Source organism: Trachypithecus francoisi, unplaced genomic scaffold, assembly GCF_009764315.1.
Source record: "Trachypithecus francoisi isolate TF-2019V2 unplaced genomic scaffold, Tfra_2.0 Lachesis_group5, whole genome shotgun sequence".
Lineage (NCBI taxonomy): Eukaryota > Metazoa > Chordata > Mammalia > Primates > Cercopithecidae > Trachypithecus > Trachypithecus francoisi.
In genome coordinates, this window is record NW_022681470.1 from 24,831,260 (window position 1) to 24,851,122 (window position 19,863).

At 44.4% G+C, this 19,863-nt stretch overlaps 1 protein-coding gene across 8 annotated transcripts in view; it reads right to left on the reverse strand.

The window, feature by feature from the left end:
- Positions 1–19,863, reverse strand: part of GPR161 (G protein-coupled receptor 161) — a 58,298-nt gene that overhangs the window by 21,650 nt on the left and 16,785 nt on the right. For 7 of the 8 annotated variants that reach the window (XM_033198765.1, XM_033198763.1, XM_033198764.1 and 4 more), the window contains one exon: positions 3,487–3,904. The exons of the other annotated variant lie outside the window; for it this stretch is intronic. In XM_033198765.1, coding sequence (XP_033054656.1) covers positions 3,487–3,904 — 418 coding nt within the window. The remainder of the gene's footprint in view (positions 1–3,486; positions 3,905–19,863) is intronic. 8 annotated transcript variants of the gene reach the window in all.

Here is a 19,863-nt window from a genome sequence, read left to right on the forward strand (position 1 = left end):
TCACCCTCTGTGGTGTGGAATGAAAATATGAGAACTCTTCTCCACAGACCCAGAACTCAGGCGGCTTGGCAGCGATGACATAGGTGACCACCATTACAGACTTCTTCTAAGTAACCGACGTTCACAGTGGAACCGTTAGCAGGTCAAATGGTGTCCCCAGCAGGCCCTACTTCCACTTAGCTGGTTTAGGACATTGACAAACTGTGAATTTTGCTCCAGGCAGCCATTCTTTTCATATCTGTCTTTGCTCTCTTTTCATGGAGCTACAAGATGGACTCTTTGGGTTCATCTGTCTGGCCAGTTCCTTTAGCTAAGGTTCTCAGCTGGGAACCCCTGGGTATATGTGGCAATGTCTATAGACATTTTGGGCTGTCACGACTGGGGAGGTGTTCCAGCATTTGGTGGGTAGAGGCCAGGATGCTGTTGTACATCCTACGAGGCACAGGACAGCTACTCACCACAGAGAATTATCTGGCTTGAAATGTCAACAGTGCTAAGGTGGAGAAACCCTGAGCTATGCTAGCCGGCTGCTGGAATGACTGAGTTGATGGTGTTGTATAATGACAAAGCATCCAGGTTTGGGCATCTCAAAACCGGAATAGTTACTTACCAGCCACGTGACCTTGGGCAAGTTACTTAAGGCCCCAAAAACCTCACTTTGCTCATCTGCAAAATTGGGGCTAACAAGGTTATCATGAGGGTTAGCTGAGCTAAATGTTGATAAACAGTGTACATAGGAATATGACAAGCGTGTAACATTTTATAGTTAAAATCATGCCCATTGCCCTTGTTCTTCTCCACTTCTACTTTCTTTTTCTTTTTTTTTTTTTTTTTTTTCAGATGGAGTATTGCTCTTGTCACCCAGGCTGGAGTGCAATGGCACAATCTCAGCTCACTGCAACCCCCGCCTCCCGGGTTCAAGTGATTCTCCTGCCTCAGCCTCCCAAGTAGCTGGGATTACAGGCACCTGCCACCATGTCCAGCTAATTTTTGTATTTTAGTAGAGATGGGGTTTCACCATGTTGGCCAGGCTGGTCTTGAACTCCTGACTTCGGGTGATCCACCTGCCTCGGCCTCCCAAGGTGTTGGGATTACAGGCGTGAGCCACCACGCTAGGCCTCAGCATGTTTATTCATCTTATTCAGCTGTGTATTCCCAGCACCAACCACTGTGCTAGGCATATAATAGGTGCTCAATAATTGCTTACCAGGTGAATAGACAGAAGCTGCTCCTTCGGTCAGAAGGGGCCTCTTCACCTGTTACATACCTGCTATCCTACTCGCTGTTTAGGAGCCTAGCTCAAATGCCACCTTCTCCCTGAAGCACTCAAATGCCACCTTCTCCTTGCCCAGCCCATCAGCAGCAATGACTGGTGGAGCTGTCGACGGTGGTTATTTCTATTTTTGTGTTAAATCGGCACCCACAAGTCAGCCTCTGCCACTGAACTGTAAACCCCTGGTGGGCAGGGTCTGTGTCCTGCTCACGACTGTAGCCCACCACCCCAAGGATTGGGCACAGGCCTTTCCTGGAGTAGATATCCAAGGCCCTGAAAGAGGTAAACCCTCTCTCAGATGAAGTACTTTGCTGGCATGATTTGAGGATTTGTCATGCTTGCTGGTAGAAAATCTCATTCTCATTCATCTAGACCCCAGATTTAAGCAAGCAGCTTACAGTCTCCTGGAGCTATCCCTGCAGATGCTGCCTGGCATGTTTACTGAGCCTCCATATAGAGACAGCTCTGAGAGGGGCACTCAGAGACCATCTCTCCATCTCTGCAACTAAGCTGTTTATCCTCACTCCATGTTCCACGGGACCCAGAGCCCAGAAAGGGATGTTCAAAACGTAATAAATACAAAAAATAAATAAAAGTTAAAACAATGAGATCCCATTCCTCCCCCCTGCCAACAAACTTCCAAACTTAAAAAAAAAAAGTTATATAATCAGTCCTGATAGGATATTGACAAACAGCTGCTGAAGTACAAATTTGTACAACTTTCTGAAGGGTTATTTGCCTTTTATATATCAAGAACCTTGAAAGCATGTTTACTGTTACTGAGAATACAGCAATTCCACAAACACACATGCTCTAGAGAATGCTATAGAGAATAGCAAGCTATGTGAAGCCACCTAATCCAGTAATAGGGGACTGTGAAAATAATTTATATACCTCCACAGGATGGTATACCTTGTAACCATGAAAAATCACCTTCTTCAAGGATATTTGCAAATAAGAGAAAATGCTCACCATTACCTACATGAAAAAAGCAGGTCAGAAAACCATAGGTGCCGGAAGCCTATTTCAAAAATTTGCTGTATACAACCAAAAATTACTGGAAGCAAATATACTAAAAACATAAACAGTGATTGCTTCTGATGGTTAGATCACAAGTGTTTCTAATTTCATTCATTATATTTTCTGTATTACTTTTACTATTCAGGGGAAAAAAAAAAAAGAGAAGCTAACTGATTTGTTTTGACCAATGGCTTCATTGGTTCTGCCTCCCCAATGCAGCCAGAAAGAGCTGCCAGATTCCAGCTTCAGGTCGAGGTGCAGTCTGTGCTCCCAGTGGACAGTTCCACTACCACTCATCAGCTGAAAAACTGACAGTCTCAAAAAAGCCCAGGGACTTGTGTCACCCAGTGACAACATCCCTGGCTAGCCCCACTCTGTGTTTTCCCTGACCCCACTACTTACTCTCTTCCCCAATTCCAGGTAAATCACACAGACCTTGAATCTATCCTCCCTGTCCTCATGAAGCTCAACCTGTGCCTGTGATGAACGAAGTGGCCATTAGCAAAATTCTAATAAATGCACTAATTTGTGGGAAACTCGCTGCCAAAACCCACGAGACTTGTACAACTAAATCTGACAGCATAATGCAGGAATCTGAAGAACCTGTGAGATGCTGCTTAGGCACATCAGCCACGCCTGACCTCCCCGTGTATCAGCTATGTTGAGGACGGGAGCAATCGAGTTTCCAAATGCACACACGGCCTCTCCCCGGTGTCACTGCAGTATTCTCTGGCTGTCTTCCTTCCCCCTGCTCTCCTTCCAGTCCTGGGCTGTAGGGAGTGAGGGTGTTCCCTGTTTGGGTTGCACTGGTCAACACCAAAGCAAGACAGCAGCGGTCACACTGGGAGAAAGAGCAGCAGAGTCAGAGGCCCTGGACCCAATGTGGCTCGGAACCGAAACCTGCCTTGGCTTCGGCTTCTTCACCTACAAACCAAGAATCAGAGGTTTCTACAATGTTTTATTCTAGGCAATGGAATCTCTTTTTAAAATATAAAATTGTATGTAACATCCACAGACAAAACGAGATGTGCTTTGGTTGAAGAGATGGCTCCAGAGGCAGAACTCCACCTGGTCATCCTCCCCGGGCAGGAGTCCCTGACACTCTCCAGGAAACTAAAGCAGTCAGCGGGACACTGCACCAGATGAGTGCCCGTCAGTAATTCCTCAATTCTCTAAGTGTGAAGCATGCTTACCGGTCGATGGCAATGACCCCGAGGGTTAGCATGCTGGCTGAGCTGATCAGCAGGTAGAGGAGGGCAGAGAAGTTGCACCACACTACACCAAAGATCCATTCCCTGCGGATGGAGCTTGTCACCACAAAAGGCAGCACCAACACGGACAGCAGGAAGTTGGACAGGGTCAGGCTGAAGACGAACTTGTTGCTGAGGGTGAGGAGGTAGGACTTCCTGTACAAGGTGACCACGATGACCAGGTTTCCCAGGCAGACAAAAATGGTGATGACAACGATGGCGATGAACTGGGTGACGATGACGCCCCCTTCGCCGCCCTCCTCCTCAGTGAGGTTACTCAGCTCCTTCCTGCAGCCGAGGGAGGAGTTGAGGCTCATGGTCAGTGCACCTCGGCATGGGGTGGGCACAGCATGCTGGACGACTGCAAAGATAAAGCAGGACCAGGGGATAGGAAAAGATTCATCAAATCATCATCTCCACCTTAGGGAAGAAAGGCTTAAAGGGGTTAAGTGCTACGCCTGAGGTCACCCAGCCAGTGCAGACTCTCAGCGGGACTTCCCCACACAAGCGCCACATAAGCGGGCCATTTTCTACAACCAACTACGTGTGAAACTCTTTACATCCCCCTGACCAATTTCTTCCTCTGGTCTAACTCATCCTATCCATTTTCCCAAGGCCAGTGGTTCAAAACCTTTAATGTGCTTAAGAATCATTTGAAGAGCCAGTTTAGAAAGCTGATCCTTGAGCTCCACCACTAGAGGTTCTGGGTGCAGAGATCACAGGCACAACCTAGGAATCTGCATTTTAAATGGGGGCAGGGGATTGTTACAAGTGGTCTATGGGAGACACTCTGTGGACTGTTGTGTTTAGACCCTGGCTACTCAGCATGGGCTCTGAACCAGCAGGATCACCATCACCTGGGAGCTCACTAGAGAGGCAGAACCTCAGGCTCCGCATCTCCATCTCACAGAAACAAATCTGCATTTTAGCCCCACCGCCAGTCAGTTTTGGTGCACATTACGGATTGACAGTAAAATTCTCATGGGAATTGTTCTGAGCTCCCTGAGCAGGGATTAATCAGGTACAGTTTATATGGGGACATCATTACTGTTCTCCTCAGACACGGTGAGGGAGGGCAAGCACTAACTGTAAATGGGGAAGTAGAGGCACCATGTCAAGTCCTGGCCCACAGACATCACTGTCTATAAGGTGCAGTCTCTGCCCTCAGGAAACTGGCTTGGGATCTTGGCTAAAGCCCCAGGTTGACACATGTTAACATTAAATCCTACAGACTGACGTTTCTCCAAAACTCTTCATATACTTCAGTTAGCCAAAAAATCCCACAGATCACTTTCCCCACCTGCTCTCATTCTCTGCATATAGAAGACACCAAAAAGAAAGGAAAGATTGCTTTCCATGACCAAGACAAAAACTCTGCCGCCTAAACTGCCTATACACAGCAGCGGGGCCACCCTCACAACCCTCATGGTGGATCCATTGCTTCAAACACTCTTTGGCCAGAGGGAGTGTGCGGGTTAATAAGGCAGTCCTTCCCCTCACCAGCAGTCATAAGTGCCAGAGAGAAAGTGTCCCTCATAGTAAGCTGTATGGTGGTTTCCAGACCCTTCACTAACTCAGCTTCCCTGCTTTGTACTTGCTCTCAGATGTCTATGACCCTCTTGATTTGTGGTCCCCAAACTTGAACATGCCATTCTGGAAGTATTCTGATAAGTATCAAGTCCAAACGGGCAATTTTCTCCATGATCAGAATAATCCCCTTCACACTATTCACTGTAAGAATACATTTTCTGGAGGCAGGGCGCACGGTAGCTCACACCGGTAATCCCAGCACTTTGGGAGGCTCATGTGGGCAGACTGCTTGAGCTCAGGAGTTTGAGAATAAGCCTGGGCAATGTGGTGAAACTGTCTCTACAACAAAATAAAAAGAAAATTATCCAGGAATGGTGGTACATGCCTGTACTCCCAGCTACTTAGCAGGCTGAGGTGGGAAGATCCCTTGAGCCCAGAGGTCGAGGCTGCAGTGAGCTGTTTGTGTCACTGAGCTCCAGCCTGGGTGACAAAGTGAGACCCTGTCTCAAAAAATTTTCTTGTAGCAACTAGCTAATTCTGTTGGGCTTATATAAGTGTGTGATCAACTAAATCCCAAACTTTATACATACATGAATATCTATGAACACAGATGTCCCTAATCTTGAACATGTGGAATTAATGTTTTTAAGCCTAAGTACAAAACATTATTTCTACTAAATTTCCCTTTAAGCATTTTGGCCCATATTTCCAGGTTGCTAAAGTATTCTGAATTTTGATTCAGTTATGCAACATATTCGTTACTCCAGCTTTGTGCTGTGAAGATGCTTTCTAGGTGTGCCTTCTATGCCTGTGTCTTCGTAAGGTTGTTTTTGGTTTTTGTCTTTAGTTGGTGAGTTCTGGGTTTGCTGACTCTAATAAGTAAATTAATTAATGTCTTAAAGCTTCTAAATAAGCATATTACTGCACAAGGGATTAAGAAAACAGACTTTGCATATAATAAACCTGCACATGTACCCCCAAATCTAAAATAAATGTTAAAACTATAAAAAAAGAAAGAAAATAGAGCTTGAATCATTAGACAAATGAAATAAAGAGAGGAAATATTTATAGCTTTTATCACAGATAAAAATCTTATCCTAATCTGCAAAGAACTAGTTAAAATCAAGAGGAAAAAAACAGATGAAAACCCAGAATAAAAAAGTGGCCATAAGACTATTATGGTTTGAATGCCTGCACCTTCTGAAACTCACATTGAAACTTAACCTCCAATGGGCAACATGGAGAAGTGGAGCCTTTAAGAGGTGACTGGCTGATGAGGGCTCTGCTCTCATGAATGGAATAATGCATTCATGGATTAATGGGTTATCATGCAGTGGGACTGGTGGCTTTATAGGAAGAGGAAGAGAGACCTGAGCTAGCACTCAGCCCCCATCCATGTGACGCGCCCTGTGCCGCATGGGGATTCTGCAGAGAACCCACCAACAAGAAGGCCCTCACCATATGCAGCCCCTCAACCTTGGATATTTTAGCCTCCATCACTGTAAGAAATACATTCCTTTTCTTTATAAATTACCCGGTTTCAGGTATTTTGTTAGAAGCAACAGAAAATGGACAAAGACAAAGACCTAAACACAGAGTTCACAGAAAGATACACCAATGGTACTCAAACACTGAAATATGCTCAATTTCACTGAAAAGAAGAGAAATCCCTGTTAAAACTACAATGAGATGCCATTCCTTTCTTTTTAGACCAGCAAAAATTCCAAAGTTTGGCAGCACTCTCTGCAGGCAAGGCATTGGAGAAACAGGCACTCTCCTACACTTTCAGTACAAATGCAAATGGCAGAACCCTAGGGAGAGGAATTGGGCAAAGGTAAAAATCTATGTGCATCCACCCTGTCTTAGTCTGTTTGCAAAATTGCTATAAAGGAATAACTGAGGCTGGGTAACTTACAAAGAAAAGATGTTTATTTAGCTTACGCTTCTGCAGGCTGTACAAGTATGGTGCAGCATCAGTCTCTGCTGAGGGCTTCAAGCTGCCTCCACTCATGGCTGAAAGCAAAGGGGAGCCAGTGTGTGCAGATCACAAGGGGAGAGAGGAGCCAAGAGAGGGAAGGAGGTACCAGGCTCTTTTCAACAACCCATTCTAGTGGGAACTAAGAGTGAGAACTCACTCCCTCCCACAAGAATGGCACCATGCTGTCCTCCATGAGGGATCTGCCTCACAACCAAAACACCTCCCACCAGGCCCCACCTCCAACACTGGGATCAAATGTCAACATGAGACCTGGTGGGGCCCCCAAAACCATATCCAAACCCTCCAAACCATTGCACACCCTTGGCCCAGCAACTCCGTATCTAAGCATCTACGCTGAAGATGAAAGTTCATAATATGAAATAACAGATGGACAAAGTTATTTTATCCATTGAGGCACTAGCTGTAAAAAAAAAAAAAAGTTGGAAATAAGTGAGAAAGAAGTTGAAATGAGAATACATACACACACAAATATACATAAATATGTTTATTTAAAAAGAAACATAGGAAAGATAAATCAGAAATTAAGAGAGATAGGAGTACATTTCTGTAAGTATTTCTTTATAGTTTTGATTTCTGAACCATGTAAATATTTTACACACTAAAAATTAAAAAAAAGTTATAAAAAGTAAACATAAAATTGACTGTAGACAGAAAAAAAGCCTAATGTAAATCAGCTTGATGATATAACCATAAAGAGAAAAAAATTAAGTTTACTAAGTTTACTTATTAGGTTAGATGTTGGTAATGGTATTGCAATTTGACACCTATTTGACTGTAGGGCAATTGTGTATAAATACTTTTGTTGGAACTATAACCATGCTTATGTTGGGAATCAAGTATTTTACTGTGGGAGATAAAAGATACAAATTACAGAATGGGGGGAGGTGAGAAAACACCTTGTGTTAGATTGGTGATTGGACGTATCAGTATGAACTCACTCTTCAAGCATAAATATAAGAATTAGTCTGAGGAAATTCCCCAAAATGCAGTCAGAAAGATTAAGAAATTGAAAATATAAAAAGCAAATGAAAACATGACTAGGAAGCACTTCGTAAGGTATAATGACTTTATCCAAGCCAAGTATAGCGTTGTTCACTTACTATGGGAGTCTCCCCCAACATGGCAGATGTCACTGACGTGAACATGTTTCTTATTTCAAATGCACAGAAAAGTTGGATAACCCAAAATTTAATTTTTTAAAAAAAGTGAAACTTGAAAAAAGAAACCTACAGGTAACAGAGAAAAAACTAAAAGGCAGAATATGAACCTCACGCCTGTAACCACAGGGTATCATAGTTCAGATCTATCATAGTTCAACATAGTTCAAGTCCCCTAGGGCAGAGGTTTTTAGGTGGCAGAATGAGTTTGGGCCCTACAAAGCAGAGAACTGGAACCAACATCCTACATAAAGAATAGGTTCTAGAAGGGATTTCTCCTTCATGGAAAAGGGATTAGAAAGCTCCTCCCACTGGCATAGCCAAGTGGCAAAAATATAGTTACTTAACGGGAGGCTCTGGGCAGGGTACCAACATTTTTTTCCATGAGAAATCAAACATTAAGACATGCGTCATGCTAATGAGGGTTCTAAATTAATATATTCTAGCCGGGTGCAGTGGCTGATGCCTGTAATCCCAGCACTCCGGGAGGCTGAGGCGGATGAATCACCTGAGGTCAGGAGTTCGAGATCAGCTTGGTCAACATGGTGAAACCCTGTCTCTACTAAAAATACAAAAATTAGCCAGGCGTGGTGGCGCACACCTGTAGTCCCAGCTACTCGAGAGGCCGAGGTAGGAGAATTTGCTTGAACCTGGGAGGCAGAGGTTGCAATGAGCCGAGATCACACCACTGCACTCTAGCCTGGGCAACAGAGCAAGGCTCTGTCTCAAAACAAAACAAACACAACTAAATGTATACATTCTGCATGCTACAGAAATCCAAGTTAATAAACCCATGTAAAAATTAATGCTGACAGAAGTAAATCAAAATACCTCTATAAGGAATTTACACACTCACAATACAAACAGAAAAATACCTGATGAAAGTGAACACATAGCATTCCCCATGAGGGACGGTCAAAAACAACAGCAACAAAATAGAAGAAATGACTTCCAAGAACTTGAATTAATAGAAAAAACATGGTGGCTAGGCACAGTGGCTCACGCCTATAACCCCAACACTTTGGGAGGCCGAAGTAGGTGGATGGTTTGAGCTCAGGAGTTCGAGACCACCCAGGGCAATGTGGTGAAACCTCATCTCTACAAAAAAATTAGCCATGCTTGGTGGTGTGTGCCTGTAGTCCCAGCTACTTGGGAGGCTGAGGTTGGAGAATAATTACCAGAGCCCGGGAGGTCAAGGCTACAGTGAGCCATGATCACACCAATGCACTCCATCCTAGACGAAAGAGTGAGACTCTGTCTCCATTAAGAAAGAAAAAAGAAAAAAGAAAAAAAGAAAGAAAGAGAGAGAGAGAAAGAAAAAGAAAGAAAGAAGGAAAAGAAAGAGACAATAAAACCAATACAATTAAAACTTTTAAAAAGAAAAGAGGCCGGGTGCACTCGCTCACTCCTGTAATCCCAGCACATTGTGAGGCCGAAGTGGGTGGATCACCTGAAGTCAGGAGTTCGAGACCAGCCTGGTTAACGTGGTGAAACCCCATCCCTACTACAAATACAAAAATTAGCTGGTGTGGTGGCGGGCACCTGTAATCCCAGCTACTTGGGAGGCTGGGGCAGGAGAACTGCTTAGACCCAGGAGGCGGAGGTTTCAGTGAGCTGAGATCATGCCATTGCACTCTAGCCTGGGAGACAAGAGCAAAACTCCATCTCAAAAAAAAAAAGAAAGTAAAAGAACTAGAAACCATAATGCAAGACAAACCAATGGGTATGTTAAACAGCAGATTTAGCTAACAAGAAAGATGATTAACTGAAAGATGATTCCTAGAAGAGAGGTCTGAGGAAATTACTCAGTATGCAGTGAGAAAAATTAAGAAATTGAAACTATGTAATAAAAGTCAAAATACAAGTCAAAAATACAGGAAGAATGGGCTAAGAAAATCCAACGTATGTCCAATAGAAGGGCAGCAGGTGAGGTTAGAGAGAATTAAAGGAGTAGACACTGTTGGCTACCTACCCAGCAACCATCCTCAGTTTTTTTCTTAACTGGCAGACCTCTGACTTTGTCTGGTGTCCAGCCCTCCTCCAAGTGCCTCAGAGAAGGCTGATCTTATCCCTAGTTCTGGGATACAGATCCTGATGGGTCTAGATTAATCACTGTGTTCCCTTTCTTCTTGCAGTTCTGGCAGTCTCCCCTGTAGTTAGGCAGGAGGAAAAGTCTTTGATGAGGGGAAGGGGGAAGATTTTTGGGTAAAGCTGCTTTGATCTCACAAAGACACAAGGAAGACAAATCTCTCTAATGACCCTAGAGGCAAAGACAGCAAGGGAGCCTGGAGCTGTGGCAGCCATCTTGAGACCATTAGGGATGCGAAGCCAACATGCTGAGCGTGGCTGAAAAGAAAGGCTGATCCTTGGGTTAATAAATTAATAAATCCTGAAGTCACCTTTCTCCTGGTTTTTTGTTATGTGAAGTAATACATTTTTAAAAACTGTTTTTAAAGCTATTTTGAGTAACAGAAGTTACTTGAGTCAAACATATCCAACCTACTAGGGTTAACAAGAATTTAGAGGTAGGATTGAACATTTTCTAGGATTAAAAAAAATACACGCGTCCTCAAATTGAAAGAACGTAACAAATTCTGAAAATAATTTTTTTGAAAGCCTGCATCAAGACACATCAGAATAAAAAATGAAAACACCAACATACAGAGAAACGGAAAAAGCAATTTCACCTATAGAGTAACAATTAGATAAACAGTAGACTCTTCAACAGCAAAAAAAAAAAAAAAAAAGCCAGAAAACAATGGAATAATATCTAAGGAAAAGAACGTTTGCTCTAAAGTTCTATAATATCATTCAAAAGAAGGTAAATATACTTTTGGGGTGAACAAAACCTGAATAGTTAACTAATGACAACTCTTGAGTGATCTACTTAAGGATACATTTCACAAAGAAGGAAACAATCCAGAGACAAGAGGTAGGGTACAAGAATCAATTATTAGAAAAAAATTTGGGCTAGGCGCTGTGGCTCACACCTGTAATCCCAGCACTCTGGGAGGCCGGGGTGGGCAGATCATGAGGTCAGGAGATCGAGACCATCCTGGCTAACACAGTGAAACCTCGTCTCTACTAAAAATACAAAAAATTAGCCAGGTGTGGTGGCGGGCACCTGTAGGCCCAGCTACTCGGGAGACTGAGGCAGGAGAATGGCGTGAACCTGGGAGGTGGAGCTTGCAGGGAGCCGAGATCGCACCACTGCACTACAGCCTGGGTGAGAAAGTGAGACTCCGTCTCAAACAAAAAAAGAAAAAAAATGGTAAATATGTAGATACATCTAAATAGGAGCAATAAAAAATAAAATTTAGGCCCGGCGCAGTGGCTGATGCCCATAATTCCAGCACTTTGGGAGGCCAAGGTGGGCAGATCACTTGAGGTCGGGAGTTCAGGACCAGCCTGGCCAACATGGTGAAATTCCATCTCTACTAAAAATACAAAAATTAACCAGGAGTGGTGGCGGGTGCCTGTAATCCCAGGTACTCAGGAGGCTGAGGCAGGAGAATCACTGGAACCCAGCAGGCAGAGGTTGCAGTGAGCTGAGATCACACCACTGCACTCCAGTCTGGGCGACAGAGCAAGACTCCATCTCAGCAAGCACACCAGTGACCTGAGAATCAGAGAGCCCAGAATTGGCTGCAGTCTTTCAGGCCTTCTGGTCCAACATTCCCCAGGAGACAGAGGAGGAATGTGGGCCTAAGAGCTGCCCACCCAGCGAAATTCAAAATCCCAGTCTCTGCCAGGAGATCTGGAGTAGGGAAGGCACAAGCCCCAGCAAATCCCTCAGGGTGTATCTTTAAAGAACAAGAGAAGTGGTTTGGAATGCCCCAGCCAGAGAAGGCTTCCTGGCGGGCAGCCAGCTTACCCAGGGCCCAACAAGCCAGGGCCCATTGAATGGAAGCAAGCTCAAGTGTGACTCACATTTCCACTCTCTGGGGGTGTTCTACTGCCAGACACAAAGGTGCTTCAGAACTCCCACACTCACTACATCCTGCCCTGGCCAAGTAAATCACCTTGCACTGCTTCTCCGAGAAACAGCTAGACGAAGGTTTTAATAAACCTATCAGAAATTATCCCTGAGAAAGAGAGCTATCCCTCTCAGACAGGTCATCAGAGAAGCTGATCACTAACTCATCCTTGCCACCACAGCTCAACATATTGTGGTCATTCCTCTTTTGGAATTGTCTTCAGTCTTCTTGTGCATTTCCAGTCTTCTTGTGCATTTCCAGAGATAGTAAATTGTCTGCTGGATTAGACTACTGGCAACGGCTTCAGGTCATTCAAAGTCGAATCTTATCACTCAATTCAGTAATTAATACCATTTTGTAATCAGTCCAAGTACCCATCAATGATAGACTGGATAAAGAAAATGTGGTACATATGTACCATGGAATACTATGCACACATAAAAAGAACGAGATCATAGTCTTTGTAGAGACAAGGATAGAGCTGGAGACTGTTATCCTTAGCAAACTAATGCAGAAACAGGAAACCAGATATCACATGTTCTCACCTCTTAGTGGAAGCTAAATGATGAGAACACAGAGATGAACAACAAACACTAAGGCCTACTTGAGGGTGGAGGATGGGAGGAGGGAGAGGAGCAGAAAAAATAACTGTTAGGTACTAGGCTTAGTACCTGGGTGACAAAATAATTGCACAACAAACCCCTGTGCTATGAGTTTACCTACAACAAACCTGCACATGTACTGCTGAACTTAAAAGTTAAAAAACAAAAATCAAAAACAAGGCAACACTAGAGTACTGAGACAGGTATCTGTTGTGTTTTATAAGCTGCTTTGCATGGTAATATCCAAGAAATAATTCCAGAAATGCCTTGAGCTTCAAGGATAGGATTACTACAGCATAAGGCTAGGTTCTTTCTATAATTTATTGTGTAAATTTGGGTTATTTTGTGGTCTCACATTTTTACCTAAAACTCTTTCATTTTGATTGACTTAAGGTAAAAATTTCTTCCTGATCATACTGCTGTTGCCCTGCACTTGTCAGAAAGACTGTGTGGCCTGATGGTTAAGAGCACAGATGCCAGTCAGGCGCTGTGGCTCACGCTTGTAATCCCAGCACTTTAGGAGGCTGAGGCGGGTGGATCATGAGGTCAGGAGTTCAAGACCAACCTGGCCAACATAGTGAAACCCTGTCTCTACTAAAAATACAAAAATTAGCCAGGTATGGTGACACACACCTGTAATCTCAGGTACTGAGGAGACTAAAGCAGGAGAACTGCTTGAACCCAGGAGCCGAGATTGCACCATCTGCCTAAGAGACAGGGTGAGACTATGTCTCAAAAAAAAAAGGCACAGATGCTGAAGCCAACTGTCTGGATTTGAAGCCCAGCCCATCCACTTTTTAGCTACATAAGCCTAAGTAAAACGGTTGCCTTCTGTGTCCTTGTCTATAAAATGAGTATCATCTTCCTCTTAGAGCTATTGTGAGGACTGAGTTCATTTGTATAAAGTGCCTGGAGCAGCATCTGGTGCACAGTAACACTTCACTGCATGCTAGTGTTACCATTTGAAGAGTTTAACCTGATTTTACTTTGGGAAATGACCTATTTCTGGCCTACCCTTTTCAAATTTTTAGGCCATGTGATTTGGGTGAAGCCATCATCACTTGCAGCTCTAGGGGTCAGCTCAACTAGGGTGGCTAGAGAGTCTCCCTGATGGGGCTAGGGATGCTCACCTGACCCTAGGTCCAGGATTTTGGTGGGAAGCGTTAGAGGACAGGCTAGCTTACCACAGGGCTGGCAGTGTGACAAAGTACAAACCCAGGGTTGCAGCAGCCGGCCACCTTTAACACTACACGGGAGGAGCTTACCAGCAAATAAAGCAGAGGATGAGAGCACAGGACAATGGGGTGGCTAGGTGGGGAGGACACAGGCGAATTCATCCACAAATGCTGATAAAAGGATTTGAGATTCTGAATCTTCTTTTTCTAGTTACATAAGCCAGTCACTTTTTTTTTGTTCCCTTACACTAATTTTGCTGGGTTTCTATCACTTGCAACTTACAGAATCCTAATATTCTGATATATCATGATCTACATACCACATGTCAAGACTCCACCTCTTTGGACACTGCTACCAGAAGCCTTCCCTTTGTCAAGTTTAGGCCAACTCAAGCACAGCTCTGCCTGACTCAGCCTCCTCCTTTTCCTCCTCTTTTTGCCATGGGCTCCTGGGCCCCCCTAGGAGATAGACTCTTCTCATATGGAGGCATTGAGAAGCTCTTCACTCCCAGAGTGTGTCCCTTTAGGATCAGAAGATCTATGTCCCAGTTCACAAGCCACTGTAAGGAAAGTGAGACCTCCCCCGTCTCCACAATGCCCCTCATATATGAGGCCATCCAAGGGACAGCCTGAGAGCCTGCAAATCACAGGCCCGGGATTACTGGTGGGGTGTAGTGGTCAGAAGGAGGCGGGTCCTCACGCCTCTCTAATGAGGGTCTCCTGCATAGGACAAGACACACTTGTCCTCTCCAGAATTCTACTCCAGAGAAAATAGGTTTTTTTTTTTTGTTTTTTGTTTTTTGTTTTTTGTTTTTTTTTATCATAAAAGTCTCTTCTGATATCCTTAAATCTGCCTGAGTGAGGCAGTGTTCCATTTCCTCCTCCACAGGCTGCTTTAGAGCAGAATGCACCATTCCATTTCCACTCTGCGAATCCCACTATCAATTCTTATGAAGAGCGGACCAGCCTGCAGCGCTGGGACCTCCAGCTGCCCTCTTCTACAGAAATCAAGTGCAAACAGGTAGGTACATAAGCTGTTCAAATAAATAATCCTCCAGGTGAGGAAAATCCCTCAACACCACTTTCAACAAGCCCGGGGGAAATCATCCCGCTGCCCATTTGGCCACACCCTTAGGGCCCCTTCATCTCGGCACCTCAAAGCACTTTACACACATCAGTCACTAACCGGGGCAGGGTGTGTGGTGGGGGCAGGCTTGGGAAGAAGGTTCTAATGACCACCCTGTAACTGAGATAAAGAAAGGGAACCCCTACTTTCATCCCAACCACAAACCAGGCCACACAGCTCGTTGAGAGGCAGAAAGAGATCACGGGCTCCCTGGGTGTCCACACCTATGTGTAAACAGCCAGGTGCGAAGGCTCCCTCCTGTGCTCCCTCCATCCTTCCCTGGCACTCCGCACTCAACCGAAAGTTGCCCCATAGACGGCAGGCACAAGGACGTGGCCTCTGCAACCCCAGGGGCATGTACCCACCCAGCCAACCCAGAGTCTGTTGCAATGCACAGTGCTTTGGCCCTCTCCCCATTAGGGCACCACAAATCTAGCAATGTCTTTGTTCAAAACCTCTCACTTTTGAACAAAGTGCAGCAGGTCTGAGCTCTCATCTGCTTGGGAAAATGTACCGCAGGAAGGCAAAGAAGCTAGAGTCAGAACCCCAGATGGCCTTATGGACTTCTGAATTCTGAATTCGCCAATGGGAGAGAACTGGCTTTGGTGCTCTCCACACGTACGTGATCAACTTGAGCACCTCACTGCCCTTCACAACATCCTTCTGCAAATGCCGCTGGAAGTCAGCAGTTTGGGGTTTCCCTCCAGCTTCTGCAACGGACTGTGACCCTGTCCACAAGGGCATCAGCAGTGAGTCTATCAAATATTGTTCCAAATCCAAGCCCTTGGATTCAGGGTATAGACGTTCCCAAGGCTCAATCCTTAATCCATTCTTTCCTTCCTATAAGATTGAGAATTTTATCTATTTCTAGAGTATTGCTTAATTACTATTAATAATGATAGTGTTTGCAAAACACAGTGTAATACATGACATACTATTACACACATCAATCTCATTTGATTTTCTGAATAACTTTTACAGGTAGGGATGACTTCTCCCCCTTTTTAAAGAGGTAGCATGACATAATGGTTAAGAGCATGAGCTCTGAAACTAGAAAGCCTGGGTTCCAAATCCCAGCTCTGCTACTTACTGCCTTTGTGGCCTTGACATGTTACTTAACCCCTCCCAGCATCAGTCCTCATCTGTAAAACAGGGATAATAGGAGTATCTACCTCATAGGATTGGTGGTAGGAGTCAATGAGTTAATATTTGTGCTGTGCTTAGAACAGTGATTAGTGCTACATGTTTGTTAAATAAATAAAATGGGGAAACTGAGGCTCAGAAAGGTTAAGTGACTAGTTCAAGAGAACAGTAGATATTAGCCCTACAACTTGGTAATGTGCCTGTGAGTCTACTGTTTATCTTCAATCCATCCATTCACCACAGCAGATGAGATGCTACACGGTTGAGCCTCAGTGTGTTGCAGACTCCTCACCACCAACCCCTTCCCAGGCCCTCTGCTGCAGCCAGCTGTGCCGCACTCTCCCATTTCCACTCTGCTTTTGCTTATTTGAAAGACTCTCCCTGTTTGTGGAATGAAAGAAGATGTAGTAAGTATAAATTATTGTATTGATCTATTGGGCTAATAATTTTATTTAAAAACAGAGAGAAACAAACAAATAAGCGGGGTAGAGAAGAGATTGAGGCTCAGAAACAACACAGACAATATATCAAGTCACAGATGACCCTGGATTTGGCAGTGATTTCTTACAGATGACACCAAAGGCACAGGCAACAGAAAACAAAATAGACAAACTGGACTTCATGAAAAGTTTAAAATTTTGTGCATCCAAAGACACCATCAACAGAGTAAAAAGACGAAAACCCACAGATTGGGAGAAAATATTTGCAAATTATATATCTGATAAAGGATAAATATCCAGAATATATAGAGGACTCCTAAAACTCAACAAGAAAAACACAAACAATCCAATTTAAAAATAAGCAAAGGGTTATATTAGGTGAAGCAACTCTGACAAACACCACATAAGTGGGCACTAAATAATGTATGCACAGGGACACAGACTATAGAAGTGGTGTAGAGTGTAGAGTGGTAGACGATGGAGACTCAGCAGGGTGAGGGTTAGGAAGGGGAGTGGATGAGGAGAAACAACTTAATGGGTACAATGTACATTACTCCAGTGACGGGTACACTAAAAGCCCTGACTTCACCACTGTGCAATACATTCAGGTAAGAAAACTGCACTTGTACCCCTTAAATCCATACACATAAAAAAATTTTCTACTTGGGAGGCTGAGGCAGGAGAATTGCTTGAACCCAGGAGGTGGTGGCTGCAGTAAGCCGAGATTGTAAGCCATTGCACTCCAGCCTGGGCAACAAGAGTGAAACTCTGTCTCAAAAAAAAAAAAAAAATGTGTTAATAAAAGTTTTTCAATAAGCAAAGGACTTGAATAGACATTTTTCCAAAGACGAGCAAATGGCCAATAGACACATGAAAAGATGCTCAATGTCACTAATGATTTAGGTAAATGCAAATCAAAACCACAATGAGATATCACCTTCATATCCACTAGAATGGCTACTATCAAAAAGAAAAGAAAAGAAAAAAAGCAAATGGCGAGGATGCAAAGAAATTGCAACCCTTTTACGCTGTTGGCAGGGATGTAAAACGGTACAGCCACTGTGGAGAATAGTATGGCAGTTCCTCAAAAAATGAAACATAGAATTACCATATGATCCAGCAATTCTATTTCTGTGTATATAACGAAAAGAACTGAAAGCAAAGTCTCAAAGAGATATTTGCACACCAATATTCATAGCAGCATTATTCACAATAGCTAAAATGTAGAAGCAACCCAAATCTCCATCAAGGGCTGAATGGATTAGCAAATTGTAGTATATATATACACATACATACATATGATTCAGTCTTAGGAAAGGAAGGAAATTCTGACATTTGCTGTAACATGGATGAAACCTGGGGACATATGCTAAGTAAAATACACTAGTCACAAAAAGAAAACTATTTTATGATTCTACTTACATGAGGTATCTAGAGTAGTCAAAATTAGAAAGACAAAGTAGAATGGTGGTTGCCAGGAGCTGGATGGAGGGCAGAATGGGGAGTTGTGGTTTAATGGGAATAGGGTTTCTACAAGCTAGAGACTTCTGCAGATGGATGGTGGTGATGGCTGCATGACAGTATGAATGTACTTAATACCACTCAACTGTGCACTTAAAAATGGTTAAGATGGTAATATTTCTTGGCTCTGTGTCCCCACACATATCTTATCTCAAATCATAACCCCCACATGTCAAGGGAGGGACTTGCTGGGAAGTGATCAGATCATGGGGGTGGTTTCCTCATGCTGTTCTCGTGGTAGTGAGGGAGTTCTCACATTGCTTCACTGGGTGCAAGCCCCAAGCCTTGGCAGCTTCCATATAGTGTTGGGTCTGCAGGTGCACCGAAGGTAAGAGATGAGCCTTGGGAACCTCCACCTAGATGTCAGAGGATGTATGGAAATGCCTGAATGTCCAGGCAGAAGTCTGCTGAAGGGGCAGAGCCCTCATGAAGAAACTCTACTTGAGCAGTGCAGAAGGGAAATGTGGGGTTGGAGCCCCCACACAGAGTCCCCACTGGGGCACCGCCTAGTGAAGATGTGTGAAGAGGACCACCGTCCTCCAGACCCCAGAAAGATAGATCCACCAACAGCTTGCACCATGCACCTGGAAAAGCCGCAGGCACTCAACCAGCCTGTGAAAGCAGCCACAGAGGCTGTACCCTGAAGAGCCACGGGGTGGAGCTGCCCAAAGCTATGGGAGCCCACCCCTTGCATCAGCATGTCCTGGATGTGAGACATAGAATCAAAAGAGATTTTGGAGCTTTAAGATTTAATGACTGGCCGGGCGCGGTGGCTCAAGCCTGTAATCCCAGCACTTTGGGAGGCCGAGACGGGCGGATCACGAGGTCAGAAGATCAAGACCATCCTGGCTAACATGGTGAAACCCCGTCTCTACTAAAAATACAAAAAAACTAGCCGGGCGACGTGGCGGGCGCCTGTAGTCCCAGCTACTCGGGAGGCTGAGGCAGGAGAATGGCGTGAACCCGGGAGGCAGAGCTTGCAGTGAGCTGAGATCCGGCCACTGCACTCCAGCCTGGGCGGCAGAGCGAGACTCCGTCTCAAAAAAAAAAAAAAAAAAAAAAAGATTTAATGACTGCCCAGCTGGGTTTCAGACTTGCATGGAGTCTGTGGTTCCTTTGTTTTTGCCAATTTCTCCCATTTGGAATGGGAACATTTACCCAATACCTGTACCCCCATTGTATTTTGGAAGTAACTAACTTGCTTGTGATTTTACAGGCTCATAGGCAGAAGGGACTTGCCTTGTCTTACATAAGACTTTGGGCTTGGACTTTTTGGTTAATGCTGGAATAAGTTAAGGCCTTGAGGGACTGTTGGAAAGGGATAATTGGTTTTGAAATGTGAAAAGGACATGAGATTTGGGAGAGGCCGGGGGAAGAATGATATGGTTTGGCTCTGTGTCCCCACCCAAATCTCATCTCAAATTGTAATCCCCACATGTCGAGGGAGGGACCTGGTGGGAGGCGATTGGATCATGGAGGCGATTTCCCTCATGCTGTTCTCATGATACTGACTGAGTTCTCAGGAGATCCGATGGTTTTAAAAGTGGCAGTTTCCCTGAGTGCTCACTCTCTCCTGCTGCCTTGTGAAGAAGGTATGTGCTTCTACTTTGCCTTCTGCCATAATTATAAGTTTCCTGAAGACTCCCCAGC